Genomic DNA, 24,976 nt, shown 5'->3' with positions numbered 1-24,976 from the left:
AAAAACAAATATACAAATACAAATACAAAGAGGGATCAGTCGGTGGAGGGATGTAGAATAAAAAAAGAATGAAATTGTACCCAAAAATTAGTGTGGCTAATGTCTAAAACAGAAAAAAGAGAGGACCATTTATGGTAATCCCTTAGCTATTTTACTGTAGCTAAGGGTGGATAATTTTAATATATATATATATATATATATATATATATATATATATATATATATATATATATAAAATATATGGTTTAATGTTATTTATAGTTGTTATTATTGTTAATTAATTTTTTAAAATTTATTTGCTTAATGTTTTAATTTCTATCATTATAATTATTTAAAACATCAAACATTGTTTTTTCATTTTAAATTTAAAAGTATAATCATTTATATAGAGTTATTTTTAACTATTGTTACTGTAAGTTATATTAAACTACTTATTTGAAAACTTTTAACGATTATAAAAATATTTATAGAACATATTTTAGTTAAATTGAGATTACAGTTTAGTTTTTGCATTTATTACTAAAATTTATCACTTGTAACTAATTACAAAATATTCTTTGATTTTTTAAGTGGAAATGAAATTTATATTTAAGTTGACACTGTAATTTTATATTTAAATTAACAATTTAAGTATTTTTGCCAAACTGTTCAAAAATTGTAGCTTTAAACTGATGATGGTTTACATACAACAACATTTTAAATCTAATAAATTAAGTATAATATGTTAAAAGTTAAAGACATAACTTTTTAGGAGAAGTAAGATATTATTTTAAAATTGAAATTTAGTTTATTTATGATTACACTTTAGGTTTGATATTTATTTAACCCTATTAACCAACTTATAATCATTATTAGAAAGACACTACAGTTTATCACTTTTAACTATTTATAAAATATTTTTTAGGTTGTTTAAGGTAAATTAAAATTTATATTTAAGTTGATCATGTAATGTTATATTTAAATTAATAATTTAAGTATTTTATACAAATTATTTCAAAATTGTTTCCTTAAAATGATAATGGTTTACATCTAACAATATACTAACACTAATAAATTAAGTATAATATGTTAAAAATAAAAAAGATAGCTTTATAAGTAGAAGTAAAGATATAATTCTAATATTGAAATTTAGTTTATATATGATTACACTTTAGGTTTGATATTTATATAACCTTATTAACGAATTATAATTATTATTATAAAAAAATTGAAAAGTGTAACGCCGTAAAATTTAAAACAATTTTTCGCATTTTCATACACATTTATCAATAAAATGTCATTGTATCATATCCTTGTTTCACAAAACATCCCCCAAGATCGAAATACATAAAATCCCATGTGTGTGTACGAATCATGCCGGCGCCTTCCCACGGTCATCACTGGTACCTGAAACACATAACACGTAACACTGTAAGCATAAAGCTTACTGAGCTCCCCAAAATACCACTCTAACATATATTAGCCACTCGAGGCTACAACTTTGTTGACCCTCTGGTCAATGTGTCTCAGTGGGACCCTCCAGCCCCAACTCTCTGTGGGCCCTCTGGCCCTAACTCTATAGACCCACTGGTCCTACTCTGTAAACTCTGAATCATGCATATCACGTATCACAATAATTCACAACACATAAATAACATGCAAATACACTAGCACACAACTCTAAATTACACTGTCACATGACTTTGTTACCACACTAGGTAAAGTATAGTGAGAAGACTCACCTCTGGTATCTCGGTAAATCTCTGTCTCGGTAAACGCTGGCCTAGCCTCCGCCTAATCATATGAAATAAATACCCTATTTAATATAACTCTCAAAGGCTAGACTATGTCCTCTTATGACACTCTCAGAAGGGTAAAAGACCATTTTACCCCTCTCATGACTCAAAAGGCCCCTCAATAGACCATACCCTAAAAGTCAACTTTTCGGGTTACGATGCGCATACCAGATGTGTACGCTCAGCGTACCCGGCTGCCTCTCAGAATCGGGGAACACCACCCAGTACGCGGCGCGTACTAGGATTACGCCCGGCGTACTCCCCAGCTTCAGCCCCTTAGCTCTTGAGGTCTTAAACAATTAAGACCCGCGTCCAATTTCTAGATCTGACCACATCTAAGCCTCTTAATCCATAAAGTTGATGACTTTAACCCTTTGCATGGCTGAACAAGCCACCAACTCCCATAATATTCCATCCTCTAACTCTAGAAGGCTTAATACTCAAGCATGACCTCAAACTAACAGCCAATATGGAAACTTTATGGTTCTAAATCACTAATACCACTGAAAAGGGATAGATCTCGGACCATGGAGCACCTTATACTCATAAAGTCTCCACCTTTGGGGTTTTTAACCCTAGAAATGGCACATGCAACAACAACCAAAAGAAGAGGAAAGTTTTGAACTTTATACCTCTAAGTGTAGCCCCTTTCTCTGTAGATCTCAGATCCAAATTGGCACTTCAAGCTTTAGCTTCCAAGAGCTCCTTTCCTTCTTCTTCACTAAGCCACCAAAACACAATTAACTCCAACAACACTCACACACACTAAGGACGATGGGAGGCTCTCTCTTAGGGTTTCACTCACTGATATGGAGGCTGAGAAATGAGACTTAGCACCCTTTAAATAGTGCACAAGACGGATTAGGGTTTTTGCTCCTGGGCCGGGTACACCCGGCGTAACTCTGGGTACGCCCAGCGTACCTTGGTGACTCTGCGTCCAAACTGAGCGCATGAGTATGTGCAGCGTACCCCTCTGGTACGCCCAGCGTACTCACTTTCTAGTTTCCCTCCACTCAAGGACTAATCATGACCAACTGACAAAGAATAAGGGTGAAAGAAATGCACTTGAATCTCGGGGTGTTATAATTCTCCCCCACTAGAACAAGACTTCGCCCCCGAAGTCTCATTCCTCGAACAACTCTGGGTGCTGCCCTCGCATCTCCGACTCTAACTCCCAAGTCATCTCGGACCCCTTCCGATGTTGCCACTGATCCAAAACCAGAGGCACTTCCTTGTTCCTCAAAACCTTGATCTTCCGATCCCTGATCGTCACCGGTCTCTCAGCATAATTGAGGCTCGCATCCACCTGAATATCCTCCAATGGCATCACTGCCGACTCATCGGCTATACATTTGCGCAACTGCGACACGTGGAAAGTGTCATGAATCTGCCCCAACTCCTCAGGTAGCTCCAAACGATATGCTACCCTGCCCACCCTCGCGATCACTCTAAACGGACCAATATACCGGGGCCCTAGCTTTCCTCTCTTCCTGAACCAGATCACTCCTTTCCAAGGAGATACCTTCAGGAGCACAAAATCTCCGACCTGAAACTCAAGCTCGGACCGACGCCTATCCGCATAACTCTTCTGGCGACTCTAAGCGGTCAACAACCTCTGTCTGACCTGTTGAATCTCCTCTGTCGTCTGAAGTACTATCTCCGTATTACCTATTACACGTTGCCCTACCTCTCCCCTGCAGATGGGAGTCCGACACCTCCTCCCATACAACAGCTCAAAAGGCGGCATACCGATGCTCGAATGATGGCTGTTGTTATAGGAAAATTCTGCCAAAGGTAGGTACGTGTCCCAACTCCCTCCGAAGTCCAATACACATGCCCGAAGCATGTCCTCGAGCGTCTGAATCGTCCGCTCGCTCTGCCCGTCAGTCTGTGGGTGGTATGCGGTACTAAAATGTAGCCTCGTACCCAATTCCTCATGAAATTTCTTCCAGAATCTGGAACTGAAACGCACATCTCGATCTGAGACGATCGAGATCGGTACTCCATGCCGCGATACCACCTCTCTCACGTACAACTCTGCCAACCTCTCAGCGGAAGAGCTCTCACTGATAGCAAGGAAGTGGGCGCTCTTCGTCAACATGTCCACAATCACCCAAATTGCATCGAATCCCCTAGTAGTCCTCGGCAATTTAGTGATAAAATCCATGGTAATCTGTTCCTACTTCCACTCGGGAACCTCCAACGGATGCAACTTACCATGCGGTCTCTGGTGCTCGGCCTTAACCTTACGACAGGTTAAGCACCTCTCAACAAACCACGCGACATCCCTCTTCATACAGGGCCACCAATACTCTCTCTTTAGGTCCAAATACATCTTAGTGTCCCCAGGATGGATCGAGAACTTCGATCGATGAGCCTCTTCCATCAAAATGGTACGCGTCCCGCCCACAAACTGTACCCAGATACGACCCTGGAATGTCATAAGCCCCCGGCTATCGGTAACGAACTCCGATACCAACCCGACAACTCGTTCTCTCTTCTGGTTTTCTGATCTCACGGCCTCAGCCTGGGCCCCACGAATGGTGTTCAACACCGGAGTCATCACTGTCAACCTCAAACAAACATCTCGCATCGGGGCACTCTCCGCCCTTCAGCTCAGTGCATCGGCTACAACATTAGCCTTACCTGGGTGGTACAGGATCTCGCAGTCATAATCCTTTACCACATCAAACCATCTCCTTTGTCGCATATTCAGGTTGGGCTTATCCATCAAGTACTTCAAGCTCTTGTGGTCCGTGTATATGGTACACCGAACCCCATACAGATAATGACGCCAGATCTTGAGGGCGAACACCACTGCCCCCAACTCTAGATCGTGGGTGGGATACCTCGTCTCATGAGGCTTCAGCTGCCTTGATGTATATGCTATCATATGCCCCCTCTGCATCAGTACCGCTCCCAACCCTGATATCGACGCGTCACAATACACCACAAAGTCCTCCACCCCCTCCGGAAGGGCTAAAACTGGGGCTTCGCACAGTCTCTGGCGAAGTGTCTCGAAGGAGGTCTGCTGCTCTGGGCCCCATGAAAATGCAACACCCTTCCGGGTCAACCTGGTGAGTGGCACGGTGATCTTGGAGAAATCCCTGATAAATCTCCGATAATAGCCTGCCAGCCCTAAGAAACTCCTGATCTCGGTGGGTGACCTCGGCACCTCCCAACTCATCACTGCCTCAATCTTGGCCGGGTTGACCAATATCCCTTTCTGGTTAACGAGGTGCCCTAGGAACTGGACCTCTCGCAACCAGAAATCACACTTGGAGAATTTGGTATAAAGCCTCTCCGATCTCAGAACTTCGAGGATCTCCCTCAAATGCTTCTCATGCTGCTCTCTGGATCTCGAATATACCAAAATATCATCAATGAATACGATCACCGAGCAATCCAACATCGGCCTGCACACTCTGTTCATGAGATCCATGAACACCGCCGGTGCATCGGTGAGTCCGAAAGGCATCACCACAAACTCGTAATGCCCATAACGAGTCATGAACGCTGTCTTCTGGATGTCCTCATCTCGCACCCTCACCTAATGATACCTAGACCTCAAATCGATCTTGGAGAACCAAGATGCTCCCTGCAACTGATCGAACAAATTGTCGATCGTCGGCAACGGGTAACGGTTCTTGACCGTCAGCTTGTTCAACTCCCGGCAATCAATGCACATCCGGTGTGAACCATCCTTTTTCTTGACAAAAAGGATAGACGCTCCCCACGGCGAGCTGCTCGGCCGAATAAACCCCTTCCCCAGCAACTCCTGAAGTTGCGAGGATAACTCCTGCATCTCTGGAGGCGCAAAGCGATAGGGCACCTTGGCGATAGGCGTGGCCCCCAGAACCAAATTGATACTGAACTCCACTTGCCTCACGGGAGGCACACCCGGCAACTCCTCCGGAAATACGTCCGGGAACTCACGCACTATCGGAACCTCATCAACTGACCTCGGTCTCTCTGAATCAATCCTCATATCCATCACATACACTACAAAGCCCCTACAGCCCTGTTGTATACACTGTCTCGCTCTAGCGGCCGAACAAAATGCTGACCCAGAACGTGTACCCTCGCCGTACACCGTAAGAACTCCCCCACTAGGGTCTCGTATGGTCACCAGTTGTCGCTTGCAGTCGATAACCGCTCCGAATATGCTCAACTAGTCCATGCCCATGATAACATAGACACCCCCCATCGTAATAGGAACTAAATCAATCGGGAATTCAACACCAAAAATCTCGATTACACACCCTCGGATCACCTTTGTGGCATACACCGCCCTCTCGTCAGCTATGGAAACTCTCAGAGGTCGACTCAATGCCTCACGACTAACACTGATGTGCTGACTAAAAGCCAAAGATACAAAATACCGACTCGCACCCGAGTCAAATAACACCAAGGCAGGTACAGAACTCACAAGAAAAGTACCTACGCATAACATAATATAAGCACAATATATCAACATCAAAGTAAATACACGAAAGAATACATACCAGCCACGACATCGGGCGCTGCGCGGACCTCCTCCACGGTCAACTGAAAGGCTCTCCCTTGTGCCTTCGGTGCCTCGGCCTTCACTGGCCCGCTCTCAGTAGCTCTGATAGCAGCAGGGGCAAATCCCTGAGATGCTCCCTGTGCTGATCCCCGCAGTTGTGGACACTCTGCCTTCTGGTGTCCGGTCTGGTTGCAGTGAAAACATACTGCAAACCCCTTGGGGCAATCCTTGGCTATATGCCCCTCCTTGCCACATTTGTAGCAAGACCCTGCTCTACACACCCCATTGTGGCTCTTGCTGCACTTGCCACAAGTGCGGCCCCTCTGACTCCCTGGCCTCGAATTAGCGGGCTTGGCCTACTTGGCTACCGACTGAGACTGCACCGGTTGCTGATCCCTCCCCTGAGACTCAGCCTCTTCCCTAGCCTAGGTCTCCAGCTCTATCTCCCTTTTCCGGGCATTTTCCTGAAGCTCGGCAAATGTCCGGTACGTCGATTTCGCCACGAACTCTCGTATGTCCCTCCTCAAAATGCTCAGATATCGGCTCATACGTTCCTACTTGGAGGACACGTGCTCTGGGCAGAACATCGCCCGCTCATGGAACATCCTCGTAATCACTGTAACAGACTCAGTACCCTACTTGAGGGTCAGAAACTACTGGGCCAAATGCTCCCTCTCCACCTGGGGAACGTACTCATCTCGGAACATAGCAGTGAACCTCTCCCAGGTCACTGCAGCAAGCTCAGCAGACGTATAGTGTGCCGTCACAAACTTCCACCAATCCTTCGCTCCCAAGCGAAGCTGGTTCAGCCCGAACCGGACTCTCAAATGCTCTGGAGATGAGCAAGTAAAGAAACACCCCTCTATGTCTGAAATCCACCTCATCGCCGCAATCGGGTCCTGGGTCCCATCAAACTCTGGTGGTTTTGTGTTGCTGAACTCTCGGAACAGCAACGCATCACCACCCTGCAGCCTAGTCGCAACTATAGCTGCAGTGACCACAGCAACAGCAGCCTCAGAAAGAGCAGCGTATCTCTCATCAAATGTCTCCATCAGTGTGGTTTTGATAGACCCGAACATCTCTGGTATTTCTGCCCTGATGGCCGCAGCCACCTCTTCGTGGATGATCCTACGGATCTCCTCGTCACTCGTACTGTTGCTCTCTGGTGTGTGGCGTGTCCCAACCATGGTCACCCTCTCTCTGAAATACAACATAAAAACATATCAGGGACTTGCTCGAGTATACTCACACTCGAATACTCCACCCTACTTGTTTCTTGGTACTCTAAGGATTCTTACTTGGACTGTGCACTGACCCGGTGTCTTCAGCAGTACGGGCCCAATACTACCGTCCACACCACATCAACATTCACCCCAAGTCCTCCTCTCAGAGTCCCAATCCCAAGCACTCTACTCTCTCTAATCATATGATACTCGCTAGCAGATCTCTCATAACTTCCTTGTTGCTATCTAAACACTCTGAAGCATCCCTAGTAGCAAGACTCCTAGACTAAGGCATCACATATCAGGCCACTCTAGTCCTAATAAGAATACCTACTCTACTCTAGCATGCATAATATAACTCATCATATAACATATCATATCATAGCTCATAACACTTATTGTAATGGTATTTTGGGAAATCACCGTTTGGGCGCTGGTTGTTCGTACACACGACTCTGTTCTGTTTTGTCTCGAAAGCTCTTTTTACTCTTTTGAAAACTATTTTATTATCGAAATTTCCTCAAATCCTCAGTTTGAGTTCAGATACGCCCGAAGGTGCACCCGAATCCCTCAAACCAAGGCTCTGATACCAACTTGTAACACCGTAAAAATTAAAACAATTTTTCACATTTTCCAAACACATTTATCAATAAAATGTCATTGTATCATATCCTTATTTCACAAAACATCCCCCAAGATCGAAATACATAAAATCCCATGTGTGTGTGTGTACGAATCATGCCGGCGCCTTCCCACGGTCATCACTGGTACCTGAAACACATAACAAGTAACACTATAAACATAAAGCTTACTGAGCTCCCCAAAATACCACTCTAACATATATTAGCCACTCGAGGCTATAACTCTGTTGACCCTCTGGTCAATGTGTCTCAGTGGGACCCTCCAGCCCCAACTCTCTGTGGGCCCTCTGGCCCTAACTCTATGGACCCAAAGGTCCTAACTCTATGGACCCACTAGTCCTACTCTGTAAACTCTGAATCATGCATGTCACGTATCACAATAATTCACAACACATAAATAACATGCAAATACACTAGCACACAGCTCTAAATTACACTGTCACATGACTCTGTTACCACACTAGGTAAAGTATAGTGAGAAGACTCACCTCTGGTATCTCGGTAAATCTCTGTCTCGGTAAACGCTGGCCTAGCCTCCGCCTAATCATATGAAATAAATACCCTATTTAATATAACTCTCAAAGGCTAGACTATGTCCTCTTATGACACTCTCAAAAGGGTAAAAGACCATTTTACCCCTCTCATGACTCAAAAGGCCCCTCAATAGACCATACCCTAAAAGTCAACCAAAAGTCAACTTTTCGGGTTACGATGCGCGTACCAGATGTGTACGCTGAGCGTACCCGACTGCCTCTCAGAATCGGGGAACGCCACCCAGTACGCGGCGCGTATTGGGATTACGCCCGACATACTCCCCAACTTCAGCCCCTTAGCTCTTGAGGTCTTAAACAATTAAGACCCACGTCCAATTTCTAGATCTGACCACATCTAAGCCTCTTAATCCATAAAGTTGATGACTTTAAGCCTTTGCATGGCTGAACAAGCCACCAACTCCCATAATATTCCATCCTCTAACTCTAGAAGGCTTAATACTCAAGCATGACCTCAAACTAACAACTAATATGGAAACTTTATGGTTCTAAATCACTAATACCACTGAAAAGGGACAGATCTCGGACGATGGAGCACCTTATACTCATAAAGTCTCCACATTTGGGGTTTTTAACCCTAGAAATGGCACATGCAACAACAACCAAAAGAAGAGGAAAGTTTTGAACTTTATACCTCTAAGTGTAGCCCCTTTCTCTGTAGATCTCAGATCCAAATTGGCACTTCAAGCTTTAGCTTCCAAGAGCTCCTTTCCTTCTTCTTCACTAAGCCACCAAAACACAATTAGCTCCAACAACACTCACACACACTAAGGACGATGGGAGGCTCTCTCTTAGGGTTTCACTCACTGATATGGAGGCTGAGAAATGAGCCTTAGCACCCTTTAAATAGTGCACAAGACGGGATTAGGGTTTTTGCTCCTGGGCCGGGTACGCCCGGCGTAACTCTGGGTACGCCCAGCGTACCTTGGCGACTCCGTGTCCAAACTAAGCGCATGAGTACGCGCAACGTACCCCTCTGGTACGCCCAGCGTACTCACTTGCTAGTTTCCCTCCACTCAAGGACTAATCATGACCAATTGGAAAAGAATAAGGGTGAAAGAAATGCACTTGAATCTCGGGGTGTTACAAAAAGTCAGGGGAGTTTCAAATTAATATGGTGAAAGGAAAAATGCATGTGAGTTTCAAATGCATGAAGTTCAAGAAAAAATGCTAGCTTTATAAGATTTATAGATAGATATTTTATGTGGTAAAGGTAATGCTGAACAAAATTGCTTCATTTAGCAATTTGTTTTAGTATTTATGTTCTCTTAAGATTTATTACTGTTTTCATTATTTTTCTTTCATGATAAATCATATGGATTTGATCTATTTTTTGACTCAAGTAATGTGTTTGGTCGATTTGATCGGTAATGGATTTTAAATTTTCAATCTAAGTTCAAAATTTAAAGATGATTGTGTTTTCACATTTCAAAGGTCTTTTTTGTGTGTAGTAGTTGCTTTACTTTAAGTTGGACGGTATCATAGCGGGAAATGGGTGAGAGAAGCTTCCCTCCCTCTAGAACACCATCCCTTGGGTGAGGGAAGCAACCCGTGGGAAAGAGGTCGGGGGAGGGGGTGCCGCACTCTCTCTCTCTCTCTCTCTCTCTCTTCATGCTATTGGACGGTTTTTTTTTAATTTTTATATTTTTTAATATTTATAAAATTATATACCTACTAAATTGTTTTAAAAATATATCAAAATTCATGGTTTTTAATTCCCTACAAAATGAGTATAATATATGTATGAAATATATTAAAATTCTTTTTTAAAAATAGTGAAGGGAGATTCCCACCAATTCCTTGAGTTTTAGGTGAGGGAAAGGGTGATGTGGCCCACAAAAAGTGAGGGAAACATCCATCTCATACCCTCCAGTCTAAGGAGGCACGACTACTGATATATGCCTATTGATGTTAATAGGTTATGTTGGGTCATAATCGGGATAACATTTTTAATTAAACACATACGTCTATTGGTGTTAATAGGTTATGTCGGGTCATAATCGAGATAACATTTTTAATTAAATAGGTTAAAAAATTTCAACCTAACCTAAAAATTTTAATAAATTTGTTGAAATCAGATTGACATGTTTATTGTTTTCTCAAACCAACATATTTAATAAACTTGTTGAACCTAGGTTAATCGATTTGAAATTTCCAAAAAACCCTTAACAATCATTCAGATAACTACATAGAACTTACAAACTCCAACAATTGTTTATGTTTGAAAATAGTACAACCATAAATCCACAACTATACAAGACAAACAAAAATCAAATTAATTCGAAATCCAAAATAATAATTCGGTTTTATTGAAAACCAATCCACAACCAGAATATTCGAACCAAATAATCTGACTCAAATTGTCCAATTAGATAATTCGGTTTTATCCAAATAGTAAACAAACATACTTCCAAAATCAAAGTTTTTTATTTAAATTAAAAACTAATGCTACCAAATAAACTATTTTGTCTTGGGTATTTTTCTTAAAAACTAAAATTAAAAGCTTTCAAAAATTATGTGACATACATATATATATATATATATATATATATATATATATATATATATATATATATATACTACAAAAAAAATGTCAATTAGTGACCAAAACGAAATGGTCACTAACAATAGAATGAGTCGTCACTAAATGATTTAGTGACCAAAATTCCAGTCGTCACTTTTCGTCACTATAGGTCCGTCACAAACCAATTTAGTGACCAAATATAAATATGGTCACTAAACAGTGACTAAAATATACTTGTCACTAAATCTGTGACGACCCGCTTCGTCACTAAATGCTGTCACTAATCAATGAAAGTCGTCACTATTTTACCTACTTAGTGACCAATAAAAGTCGTCACTGTTTTATCGGATTAGTGACCATTGAAAGTGGTCAGTGGTTTATCTAATTAGTGTCTATAACCGGTCGTCACTGATTTATCCTTTTAGACAAAAAAAAGGGGTCAATAATTAAGAAATTATTGAAATATTAAATGTTATTTTTAAAATGGGATATAACAATATCCGATTAGACAAAAGAAAAGGCAAACGCTATAAATGTTTACAATACGACAATAATAACCAAATAAATCTTAACATGTATAATATGAAAATTAAATGTCATTTTTAAAAACAAAATCCATACATTTTATCCAATATTTCAAAAAACAAACATATAAAGATCAATGTGGATTAAAAGTAAATTCAATTGATCAATGTAGTCAGACACCTAAAACCACAAAATAAATAATTAATAATAATAATAAGTAATTGTTCTTTAATGTTGTTATTATTTCTTTATTTACCTTTTCTTGTAGAGTTCTACATATGTGTTCCCTTGCAGAAAGATAGAGTTGCACAGACTGGAGATTATCCTGCAACTTTTTGGTTTCTTTCTCATCATGTTTTGCTTTCTCAGTCTATTTTTTTTAACAAAATAAACAACAGATAATTAATTTAATTATATAAGAAAAAATATAATAAATAAATGAAAGTAGTTTGCTAATTAATTACCAGCTGCTTGTACTTGAATAGCTCAGTGACATCAGTTTGTTTTCTAGCTGACCATGTTCAACACCTCTCACTCTGCTTGCAAAATTTAGGGAACAAATTGTTTCTCCCAAATCCGATGAACATCAATGTCCTACAATCACCTCCTGCAAGAAAATATAAATCTACTTTTAGTAATTTATTTATTGTAGTATTATAATTTTATCACAACATTATGTACAAAGAAAGCTCACCTAGAGAGCTCTGAAGAATATGGGTAAGCTTTGAGTTCCTGATTTGGTCAAAAACAAGATTGAAATAAGAAAAGAACAATAAAATAAATAAATAATCCAACATGGGGTAGATGAGAGACATACAATGATATAACTGAATATGGGTAAGGAATGTGAGAAGTCTTTGATGCAAGAGCTGAAATCACATCTCCCCACGAACTGTCACTCTCAATAAGCTACATAATAACATTTTCCATAAAGATTCCACCTTTATTTTATATTCACAACTACAATGATATTATTGAATACACACACACACACACTCACACTTACCAGTGAGATTGGCTACTTAACTTATAGGCACCTCAGAGAGTCCAGAAACTTATTGTGTTCCTTCAGCTGATTGCTTAATTTCCAACCTGGATTTGTATGTTTATGAATAGATGTAGAAAGTAAGATGGTGTATGTCAAGATTCAAGAAAGCTTACTTTTTAGCAGAGTTTTCAGTGTCTTCAACTAATATGCTGATAAAGAGTTCCATATCTCATGAATAGTTGTTGTTTACTTCTCTTTTCAGATTATTTGAATAGTTGCTCCAGTGTATGATAGTTGACTCCTCTCTGTTCAGGTGTTCCTTCCATTGTGGATGTTTTTCCAGTTCCAGTTTGTCCATATGCAACAATGCATACATTAAAGCCATCCAGGACTGATACCACTAGAGGCAAAGTTTGTGTAAAAACAGCCTCTGCAAGTGATTATGATAAGATAATTGGATGAAGATGAAAATGAAGTGATCACTGGAATTTGTTGTTGTTTACCTTGATTGTCCTCTGGTTTGAAAATAAGGAAGATACCAAGATTCTGAAGAGTTCAATTAAGTTAACATCTGCTTTATAAGAAAAATCAAAATCAATATAAAGAAAATTTAATATATGATATGAAATTATACATTAAGAATATAGAGAATCAAACCTGTTCAATAGAACTAACACAAACACCATCATTCCATCCTATGAATACAATAGAAAAATGAGTACTAGTTATATAATAATAGTAAGGGTAATGTTGTCAAAAACAATTATTTAATAGAATAATAGGAAATAGTACCAGATCTAGTTTACAAGATGAGGCATCAAACTCTAATGGAATAGAAGGTGAAGCCTTTTTCAAACTCATTGCAAAAATTGATCTTTCAACCTGTATATATAATATATGCTACTTTTTAAACTATCATACCTTACAATTTACACAATGACATTTTAAGAGAACTACAATAACAAATTTACAATATTACATACCTCTTCGGGACTTCCATCACCATGATCACCATTTTAAGTGAAATAGAAAACTCAGGTGGTGAAACATTCTTCTATGAGCTGCAGGTTCCTTCTTTCTTCTGTGAGCTGCAGTTTCGTGAGAATTTACAAAAAGAGCCCTCAGGGGGTAATAAAAAGCGGTTTGAGAGAAATAATTTGTTCAAACATGGTCAAAAAAGTTCAGATTACTGGAATCTTGATTCATGTAAAGGAAAGATCTCTAGAATTGGAAGAACAAGTCTGAAATCTGTAAAACCTGTTGTTGATGATCATCTTGATGATTTCACAAAGGTTAATGGAAAGCCCATGCATGTGAAACCTGGTTCACAACATAATAATAACATTAAAGGTGGAGAGGTAGTCGCAGGGGCAATATTGGGAATTGGGTCGAAAGGGTATACAGATAGTCAAAGAAAAGCACCGCCACATAAGCATGAGAAACAAGTGGGCCCCGTTGCAAATAAGAAGCAAAAACCTAACGATTTAGTTGAAAAAAGAAAGGATTTGTGGTGCTGTTTATCTGCTTGTTCACAAGTTACAAGTAATCATCAAAACAATGGAATGATTGCATAGCATATTTCCACTGTATTTTCATATGTTGGAATTGATTATTTAGCATGTTCAGAATTGTTGCATCATTATTCCATGCCCTTTATCCATCTTCAACTTTGAAACTTAATTTATTAGGCTACACCTGTAATTTGTTACATGGAAACCAGAAGACAACTAGACAAAACTGGACAAACTGATTTCTAGGGTTAATTTTGATGATGAAACAATTATATAGCAAAAAGATTACAAATAGAGAAAGAGGGAAAATAAAGCTGATTCCTAATGTTAATACCTGTAAGCATCTAAATTCAAATTATTAATTAAATTATGATTTTCTTTGTATGATCAGGTTTCAGCTGTAGGGCATGCAGCAATCCTAAATCCTTGTCCCCTAATCCTTGGAGAAATCACGCTAGTAAACAAAGCACTACCTAAATTACTCATATAAGTTGCATAATCCCACTGAAGATAGTTACCACTTTTATCAAGACATAGGTCAGCAAGCCCTAAAAACTAAAAGATGGCAAGTGATTTGGTGTTGTGACCTATTAAAGAATGATGAAAAAATTTGAACTTATACATGTGTTCATGATGTAATTTATATCTGAAAAGCGGATCAGGGTAAAGTACCTGTTTGACTTCGAGTGGAGAACAGAGGTGCGCAATGGGAGGGTATGGAGGATGATGGACCGCCGACCTAGAAAACGAAGTTGATAGTCACTCAATCGATTGACGTATCTGATCATGCGAGTATGGAGTACCTGTTTTACTTCGAGTTTGACTTCGAGTGGAGAACAGAGGTGCATCAATGGGAGGGTGTGGAGTGACGATGGACCGGCGACGACGGACCTGCGATGATGGATCGGTGCGATGCTGTCAAACTGGGATTGTTGGTGTATCGATTTAGGGCAAAAGAGATGTGTTAGAGTCGATTTAGGGCATAGTATCGATAGTCAAAATTAGTCAACCAATTAATCGTGTTTACAAAATTAGTCAAGTCTTCTTATTGAGTCAAATATAAATACAATTTTTTTCCACTTTTTATTTTTTTAATGTGTTTCTCTTTTTACTTTTTCAATTCTTTTCAAATATGTATAGTCAGTGACCACTTACTTAATGGTCACTAATTGTTTTTTTTTCTTGTATTTCATCAGTGACTACTATTAGTTGTCACTAATTATTTTTCCACATCATTTAGAGAATACGTGAGCATTTTTAACAAAAATAGTCACTGACCACTATTTTTTGTCATCAAATGTTCAATATAGTGACCATTTTTTTTTCACTAAACTTCTAACATATTGCCCTTATCCTTAGTCACTATATAATTAACATAGTGACCATTATTTTTAGTAACTAAATAGTTTTATGATATGAAACAAAAGCAATATAATTATTTTGCATTTTAGTGACTGATTTAGTGACCACCACATATAATTCGTCATTAAATTTATAGGATTACCAAAATTCAGTGACCACTTAATTTCTAGTGACTAAAAGATGCTTTCAGTGACCAAATTTTAGGTCGTCACTAAAAATTAGTCACTAATAAGGACTTTTCTTGTAGTGATATATATATATATATATATATATATATATATATATATATATATATATATATATATATATATATATATATATAGTGTGTGTGTGTGTTTAATTAAGTGAAAACTAAATGACAAAGTAAATAACTTCTTAGCAATTTAGTTCATAGGGTTTTAAGCTAGAATGCTAAATCCTTTAGAAAAAATAAACTTATAAAACATATCAAGTTCACTTTTAATTCCAAACATTTGTTGATCTTTTTCATCTTCATAAGTTTCATGTGTATATATAATATGTATAATGCAAATAACCATGCACGGTTGATGCAGTTTTGAATGAATTTGTATACCAATTAACTCTTGTACACTACAAAGTAACAAGAATAAAATGTTTATTTTTCCAAATGAAGGAGAATATTAATTGCAGTTTCATGCAAGAATTCACTTGCAGGCAATATGAATCATCAAAATAGAAAAGCAATAAAAAAAAAATATTTATCTTTAAATCCGAAACTAGTTCGTGTTCGTTAATGATGAACCATATATAAAGAGACATGGGTCATGGAGCATTAAATTCACAAGATTCGTAACTCTTTGGTTTGAAAATGTGGCTACCCACATTTATTGTCCTACCACTGATGGCAGTTTTGCGTAATGTTTACTTCAATACTATTAATCTTGAATCATGCCATCGATGCAATTATCCACCTACGATCAAACGTCAAACCAATATTGCATTCAATATACCTACATTTCCTTGTGTACTTCGTAGTCATAATGTTTGTGCGGTTTGGTGAAAAGAATCAGAAACAAGCATAAATATTACTAATACCATTTATTAATTTGTTACTACCCTTAAATTAATACCTACGGATTTTTACTTTTTAGTTGCTTAAGAATGGAAAATGACTCTTGAGGGTAATTAATTTTTGCGTTTGTACTCATTTGATCCTTTTTTTTTTTTTTTTTTTTTTTTGTATTCAATATACCATCGAACTTGTTATTGGTGTTTACCATAGCCTTTTTGACCGACTTTTGACCTGTGATAGCCGGTCAAAGGGTTATGGTGAACACAAACAACAAGTTCGATGGTATATTGAGTACAAAAAAAGGAAAGGGACCAAATGAGAACAAACGCAACAGTTGGTTACCCTCCTGATTCATTTTCCCTTTACGCATTTACAACAAATCTCACATCATCTCCTACTGATATTAATGACTTTATGAGATTCATTCTTGCTTCTCTTCAAAACATAACTCACGAAAGGACATTATTCATGCATGTACAACTTTGTAATGCACTTGAATATTTATTAAGGAAATCTTGACTAAGCAGGCGCATTTCATGACTACATTTACATTTCCAATCAAATGATTTATTGTATCATGGATTCTAGACAAGTCTACAAACGAGTGGAATCACAAGTGCTGTGATTTTTGAGTTTACATAGCTTTAAGATCGAACTCATGGGATAAGATACAACATCAATATGTACAATATTATGGTGATGTGTCTACAAAAGCAGCATGATATTGTACATATTGATGTTGTATCTTATCCCATGAGTTCGATCTTAAAGCTAAGTAAACTTAAAAATCACAGCACTTGTGATTCCACTCGTTTGTAGACTTGTCTAGAATCCATGATACGATAAATCATTTGATTGCAAATGTAAATGTAGTCATGAAATGCGCCTACTTAGTCAAGATTCCCCTAATAAATATTCAAGTGCATTACAAAGTTGTACATGCATGAATAATGTCCTTTCGTGAGTTATGTTTTGAAGAGAAGCAAGAATGAATCTCATAAAGTCATTAATATCAGTAGGAGATGATGTGTGATTTGTTGTAAATGAGTAAAGGGAAAATGAATCAGGAGGGTAACCAACTGTTGCGTTTGTTCTCATTTGGTCCCTTTCCTTTTTTTGTACTCAATATACCATCGAACTTGTTGTTTGTGTTCACCATAACCCTTTAACCGGCTATCACAGGTCAAAAGCCGGTCAAAAGGGCTATGGTAAACACCAACAACAAGTTCAATGGTATATTGAATACAAAAAAAAGGGACTAATGAGTACAAACGCAAAAGTTAATTACCCTCATGAGTCATTTTCCAGCTTAACAATGAGTGTATATCATTGACAAAAATGGAACGTTTTTCTAGGTGTAGAGACCTAGTCATGGTGTGCAGGGTCAACAATGGTTGAAGTTACATTTATAACCTCACAAAGGATCTTAAGAGGGCCGAATGGTTTCTTGGGAGGTGCTAAATTGGAGGTTCAACCACCACCAACCCTTTGTTTAAAAATGTTGCTAAAATCATTATATTTTATTTTCCTCCAGCAAACTGTTTTAATGAATGCATTTATCTCTTACCTGTTAGTACCTGTCCACACAAAACCCCTTTAATACAAGTAGCAAACTCATCACTCTTTCCCCTCCAAAACTAAAGAGTCTTGCATGGGTTGTGTTGCAAAAGGGTCGGGTCGGGTCTTGTAGTGTTAATTATCAACGTAACTACTATACTCCATCGAATGTGGGAGGCAGCTCTTGTTTTCGGTGGCAAAATGAGCGTGATGATCAGAACAACTCTGGCGATAATCGGGAAGTTGATTAACGATGTTTTGAGTTTTGTTATCTTCTCCATTCTTGACGTTCTTGATTTGGTACTTTGTTTCGTTTATAAAGTCATTGATTTCTTCATTGAGGCCGAATGGAAACCCTGTTACTGTTCTTCACCGAAAGAAGCCATGAGTGGAACTGGTCGAATTTTGGTGTCTGAGAAAGGTCAGTCAAAGAAGATTGTTTGTCTTACATCCACCAAGATACAACTAGAAGAGATCTCCGACACCCTCTATACCCGGCCGTCGTTGGTTGCGGAGGTGTCCAAAACCACCGTCAAGGAGCTTAAACGCCGGAAAATCAATGACGCAACTACCATGGTCGCCTCCATCAATAAATCCACCGTTCGGTCGTCGTCGACTTTCACGGTGAACAATACCATTGTTGAAATGCTTCAAGAGAAAATCGGTGGTCATAAGTCTCACCCCATTCCTCGGTGGTCCGATTGCGATTGCGACACCTGCAACTCATGGTCGAACGCTTGTAAGGACACTCTTTTTGTCCACACCGATGGACCTAAAGGTTTGCATCCATACCTATATATATGCTTTTAAGTTTTAATTACCTCCATATTTTCATATAGTTAAGTTCATGTACTCATCATATTCTTTCATGATCACAGATAATGTAGGGGATGATGTTTTATTTATTCATGGGTTCATATCATCGTCGGCTTTCTGGACAGAGACATTATTCCCGAACTTCTCCAAATCTACAAAATCAGCATATCGTTTATTCGCAATAGATCTACTGGGTTTCGGACGAAGTCCAAAGCCCCACGACTCGCTCTACACGATCAAAGAGCATTTAGACATGATCGAAAGATCGGTACTCGAAGCACACAAGGTCAAATCTTTTCATATCGTGGCTCATTCTCTTGGTTGCATTCTAGCTCTAGCACTCGCCGTGAAATATCCCAACTCCGTCAAGTCCCTCACTCTGCTCGCACCAGTAAGCATTAATCTGTAGTAAACCACTTATAGCATGCATTTTCGAAATATATTAAATAATTGAATGGGTTGAATTCACAGCCATATTTTCCGACGCCAAAAGGGGAACAAGCGACACAATATATGATGAGGAAGGTGGCGCCACGGCGGGTGTGGCCATTGATAGCGTTTGGAGCGTCGTTAGCTTGTTGGTATGAACATGTTAGCCGAACGATTTGTTTGCTTATCTGCAAGAACCACCGAATCTGGGAATTTCTCACCAAACTCATCACCCGAAATAGGTAACCGTTTTTTTCCAACCTATAAAAACGGCGATATAATAATTATTACGGTGAATATTGGATATCTTTTAAAAAAAATGATATATTTATTTCAGGATCAAATCTAAAATGTTTAGAAATAAAAATCTTCGCACTTAATATTTTTATTTGACCTAGTCGATGTCGTAGTGATCAGTTCACAACCCAATTAATGCACCGAATTTTAAATTTATGAACTCAATCCATGATTGTTATTATTATCGGGTGGTAAACCGGATTACAACCCAATCCTTTTTAGTGTTTTGAATTCAAAATATATGTTTTCGGGTAATGATCCTCAAAATCAAAACGTGTTGCGATCTTGAGAAGCACGGTGTCATGATCATCAAGATGGAGACTAGTCTATACTGGTTAAATCGTCCTTTATAATATTGAAGCAAGTTGCAAATACATACACCGATACACATGTCACGCTCACCAAGTGAGGCCATTCATTGATTAAATCGTTACTACGTGGCCCCTTCACTTTTAATTTCGTCATAAACAACTATAGTGGCTATATTAATTAATATGTCATAACTCATAAGTCATTACACAGATAATGAATGTCATGTGATGTATGATTAATACAGGATTAAAACCTACTTGATAAAAGGTTTCTGTTGTCATACACATAATGCCGCATGGCATACGCTTCACAACATCATATGTGGGACTGCTGGCAAGATCGAAGGGTATTTAGATACGGTTCAGAACAGGTTGAGTTGCAGCGTTCATATTTTCCATGGTGAAGACGACGAGCTCATTCCCGTGGAGTGCAGCAGCAATGTTAAGACCAAAGTCCCTCGTGCTAATGTTAATGTTGTAGAAAAGAAAGATCATATCACCATTGTTGTTGGACGTCAAGAAGCTTTCGCTAGAGAACTCGAAGAGATTTGGAAGACTTCAAAATTAATAGGGTAAATAAAAGATATCAACTCCATCACAAATCATGAAGATGGATATATACTAGTAATCTTAGTATATATATACATAATTATGCATGATTTCCCCAAGTTTTTAGTCTTTTTCTCCCTGTTATATTCCATTTAGTGCATGTATTTACTACGCAAAGGCGAAGTGTGCGTAGCTAGCGGTTATTCGAATGTTTATACAATATCACCGTATGGAAAATGTGTGATTTCGATGTTCATTATGAGTTAATATTTATAAATGATGTAACATTTTGGTATTTGTTTGAATTTATTACTATTTATTATTTACTTTAACATTAATTATTTATTGACCTGTGAGTGTACTTAATGTCACAACCATATATATGTATCTTCAAGACTCAAGAGTTGCATTGAATTCTTTTTACTTAATGCTACTCTTTGAGCATCATATCCTATCATAGTATCATATATTGGATACTATTCCTGTATTTTTATTAAATTTCGAAGTAGAAGTAGCATATTTTTGGGATGTAGTTCAGAAGTAATGTTTATAAACTTATTATATACAATATTTAAAGATAATTTCAAAAGTATAATATATATCATAAAAATTGATATACAATGTTTTCTTTCATTTGTAATATGCTTTTTTAGATTAATTTAATTTTTCGGACAATGTTGGATTGGTTTTAAACCGACACAAGTATTTTTCAATTTAACTAGACCGTATTTTGCAAAACTTGTTTGTTAAAATTGATTTTTTTTTGTTAATAACTAAAAGTTATAAAATACCAAAAACTGTTTGTCAAACACAACATCTTTAAATTACATTACTGCCCCCCCCCCCCCCCCCCCCCAAAAAAAAAAAAAAAAAGAAAAAAAAAAAACTTAAACTTTCAACCATTTATACCAAAGAATACAGTATAATACTGGTGGCTGCTATAAGCCATTTGGTCTATGTTGGGTTGGTAATGATAGGAACAAGCTAAGCATTCGCAGCCAGAACAATCTCATTAACTTGCATTACAACTATTTCCCATTTTCTTGTTGGCATTGAATTTATTAATTGCCCATTTATTGATGTGTTTGTTATCTCTAATAGGCTTCACTTTTTACATTTCATTTACAAACTACAGGGAAATTTTATTAAACCGATAGTAAGCAGTTAGGGGCAAAGTAGAACAACAGAAAAAACAAAAGAACAAAAATTACATCAAAGGGATAATGCACCAAGAAGACCAATTTAAGGAGGTACCCCTCTCCTGTTTTTTTTATCAACGTGAAAGAGTTCGTCTTGATATCTTCAAAAACACGGGCCTAAGATGGATCAATATTGTTAAAGGAACAATCATTTATAGAGTTTTTTTTGTAAAAGTAGGTTGGTTTTCAAAAGTCATTGTAGAAATAGGTTAGTTTTAAAATATATTGTAGAAATAGGTTGGTTTGAATAAAGGTCACCATTCCAATCGATTTTTTACCCTTGTTAAATGTATATTTTCATTTTTAACCCTTCAACTTTAATCTTTTTTTATTTACATTGAACAATCCATTTTTTACCATTGTTAAATATTATACATAGATTACTTTATTCCATAATATATGATTATATCTTATGTATTATTATTTACAAATTACACCTTTAAATAGAGTTTATAAAGACCTTCAAATAGATACCAATATTGAATATATGAAATTACAAGAACAATTAAAAACGATATTACAATACGAATTAAGCATAAAATTACAATACAAGTTAAACAGTAACTTAAACATTAATTGAAAATGTTACAAAGTTCACATCGCATTGAATCTTGACTGGGAATTTGGACAATTTCTTCTATTATGACCAGTTTGGTGACATGGTCTACATTTGCGAGGTTCGTCGGGATGACAAATGTCCATCTCGTTATGAAATCGATTTGCACACCTCCGACCTCTATGCACAGAAAGTTTCGAGTTATCTGCTTTAATCTTCCAATCTGACTCTAACCAATAATCAACATGAGAAAGTGGGACAAAAGCCGACATATATTGTTGTTTATACGTCATAGTAGTGTACACAGTATTAACAATAGAAATAGGGTTATCCCCTCTGTAACCGCAAACTGCAATAGCATGTGAACATGGAAATCTTTCAATTTACCTTAAGACGAGATGCTAAGTTGAAGCACCTTAGAATTCTCGCAAGATTAAGGAGATTAACTTGTGACCATCCACCTCAAATAGCAGGGCCTGTCTTTTAGATATTTTCAACCAAGAGATGACCTCATTGATCATAAGAGGGTCGTCTAGAATGTTGCGTCCCGCAATGAATGCAGATTGAACCTCTCCCACAACCGAGTTAATAACAGTCATGAGGCGATTGACGAGGACCTTTGCAATCACCTTGTAAATGCATCCAATTAGGTTAATCGGATGATAATCCGACATAGAAATCGAGTCTTTAGTCGGTTGGTGGAAGCATATTATTAAAAATAATTAAGTTGTTACATATCGACCAAACTTAATAAAAAAATTTATAAAAAGATGGAGACTGACTGAATCTAAAAGGGAATCTAGTCTATTGATGCAGTTGAAAACTAGGATGACTTAGATCGGTTGGTGGAAGCAAAAAAAAACTTTCAACCACAGAGATCATGGAAAGGAGGGAGCTTAAAATCATAGAAATTGAGCGTACTGCGAAACTGGATTTACAACAGAAAGTAAGGCTCAAATGGGTGGTTGATTGGGACAATAATAAAAAGTTAAAAACTTAATGATTGTACTGTTAATTTAAACGCCTCATAAATGAAAATATCACAAGATGTATCTTAGGGGCAAAAAGAAACAAATTGACCATATTCAGAAATTGAGATTCACAAACACATGCTCTTATTTAGTCTACTTTTTTAGTAATGTGGCTTGAGCCTTGAGATTATGAGATATGCTTATGCAGAATTGCGGGTGCTGGGTTGGTCATTTTACTTGAGTCCAATTTAAATTATAAGAGTGGCCAAATCCAATTGTAATAGGCAAAGTCCAACTCCATATAAGATCCTAAACATATTCTACATGTCTTGGAATTGAACTACTGAAGTATCCATAATAAAAACGTTTCGTCCCAATAATTGTTAAAAACATAAGTGTTTGTGTATGGTTTACAAAATATTAAGGTAAAAAGGACCATTATTTGTGATTAAAAGATGAGATAGATTTAGTTTACAAATGTAGATGATACTTGGAAAAGATTCAAGCATTAGAAGTTACTTTCAAAATTTGGGTCGTTCGTATAGAAAGAACAGCAACATAAAACAAATTGGATAATAATAATACATGCTAACTCGTTTTTTAATCTAAATTATCTTCGAGGTTATGAACTTTTAAATTATATAAGAAATACTATTCTCGCATTCTTAATTTGATAGTTATAATGTAAATTTCTTTAAGTAATTGTTTACTTACTTAGGAATTAGTGGGTGCTCTTTGAGTGATTCTTTTATCATATGGAGAAATTTTACATAATTAAATGTTCCATATTCTATAGGCTTCCCTAAAACAAAATGAGCCGGTTTCAAATAGATTCAATGTTTGGGCCCAGTATAGGATTAATCCAACATGACCTAAATGAGCCGAGCCTGCTCTCACAACATAGATGCCTAGACAGTAGAAATGTAGAGGATGGTTAATATTATTATAGTCCGACAAACTTTGTGTGTTTGTTCTATTTGGTCGTTAATCTTTATTTTTTGTATTTCAAGTCCCTAAACTTTCCTTTTACTTATGAAAAAAAAAAAAAAAAAACTATCTTTAAAGAGGATAACGGTATATCCGATTGTTATGTGGACATGGCATTTCATTGGTCATTTTGGTCAATAATAGAAGTTGCCCAAATGGTATCTACATGGTTTTTTTATGTTTAATATATTTTCTTAAATATCATAATATATTTTTTCAAACATCTACGTTTAAAAGTAAAAATACCTTAACAATAATCACTGATTTTTTTTGTACTCCAAGTCCTTAAACTGCCCATTTACATATCAAAAAGACCATTTTTAGAGAGGATAATGGTATAGTCGATTGCTATGTTGACATGACATGTCATTGGTATTTTGGTCAATAACAGAAGTTGCTCCCATGGCAACTACATGGTTTTTATGTTTAGTATATTTTCTTAAATATCATAATATATTTTCTCAAACATCTACGTCTAAAGGTAAGAACACATTGACTCCTACCATACTATCAATCACCATTCAACTCCTGCCACAACACCACCTCTGTAATTATCGTAATCATCATCTGTATCTAGAAATCGAAGAACAAGAATCAACCTAAATATTCAAACCTACAAAAATCTAACTTAGAAAGCTTCAAAGCTTCAAAGAAAAATCGAAAA

General features: G+C 37.3%; 1 protein-coding gene and 1 long non-coding RNA gene across 5 annotated transcripts; one reads left to right on the top strand and one right to left on the bottom strand.

Moving 5' to 3' along the window:
* Nucleotides 1–11,813: 11,813 nt before the first annotated feature.
* LOC145058260 (uncharacterized) lies at nt 11,814–14,892 on the bottom strand. Of its 4 annotated transcripts, XR_013686290.1 has the most exons (11): nt 13,992–14,892; nt 13,718–13,822; nt 13,527–13,616; nt 13,238–13,305; nt 12,908–13,164; nt 12,753–12,838; nt 12,564–12,655; nt 12,441–12,478; nt 12,211–12,353; nt 12,003–12,116; nt 11,814–11,926 (listed from the first exon to the last, which is right to left on the bottom strand). It is a non-coding gene; the product is annotated as an uncharacterized LOC145058260 (long non-coding RNA). The 4 variants fall into 4 exon arrangements; XR_013686292.1 differs by lacking the exon at nt 13,527–13,616; XR_013686289.1 differs by having other exon boundaries at nt 13,718–14,890.
* Nucleotides 14,893–18,126: 3,234 nt separating this feature from the next.
* On the top strand, nt 18,127–20,894 carry LOC145057964 (putative lysophospholipase BODYGUARD 1). The gene is made up of 4 exons (XM_079005877.1): nt 18,127–18,975; nt 19,076–19,404; nt 19,485–19,684; nt 20,296–20,894. Exons 1-4 carry the CDS (start codon nt 18,366–18,368, stop codon nt 20,624–20,626), a joined length of 1,470 nt encoding a protein of 489 aa, XP_078862003.1. The 5' UTR covers nt 18,127–18,365; the 3' UTR covers nt 20,627–20,894.
* Nucleotides 20,895–24,976: the final 4,082 nt, after the last annotated feature.

Source organism: Lactuca serriola, chromosome 6 (assembly GCF_051521515.1).
Source record: "Lactuca serriola cultivar US96UC23 chromosome 6, Lser_US96UC23_V15, whole genome shotgun sequence".
NCBI lineage: Eukaryota > Viridiplantae > Streptophyta > Magnoliopsida > Asterales > Asteraceae > Lactuca > Lactuca serriola.
This window is presented reverse-complemented; position numbering and strand designations above follow the sequence as displayed.

What these genes read in the sequence shown, in the direction of transcription:
- LOC145057964 (XM_079005877.1), top strand. Translation starts at nt 18,366, where the DNA reads ATGTGGGAGGCAGCTCTTGTTTTCGGTGGCAAAATGAGCGTGATGATC. An exon ending in CCACACCGATGGACCTAAAG is followed by an intron (nt 18,976 to 19,075) that starts GTTTGCATCCAT and finishes TCATGATCACAG; the next exon opens with ATAATGTAGGGGATGATGTT. An exon ending in AAACTCATCACCCGAAATAG is followed by an intron (nt 19,685 to 20,295) that starts GTAACCGTTTTT and finishes TGATTAATACAG; the next exon opens with GATTAAAACCTACTTGATAA.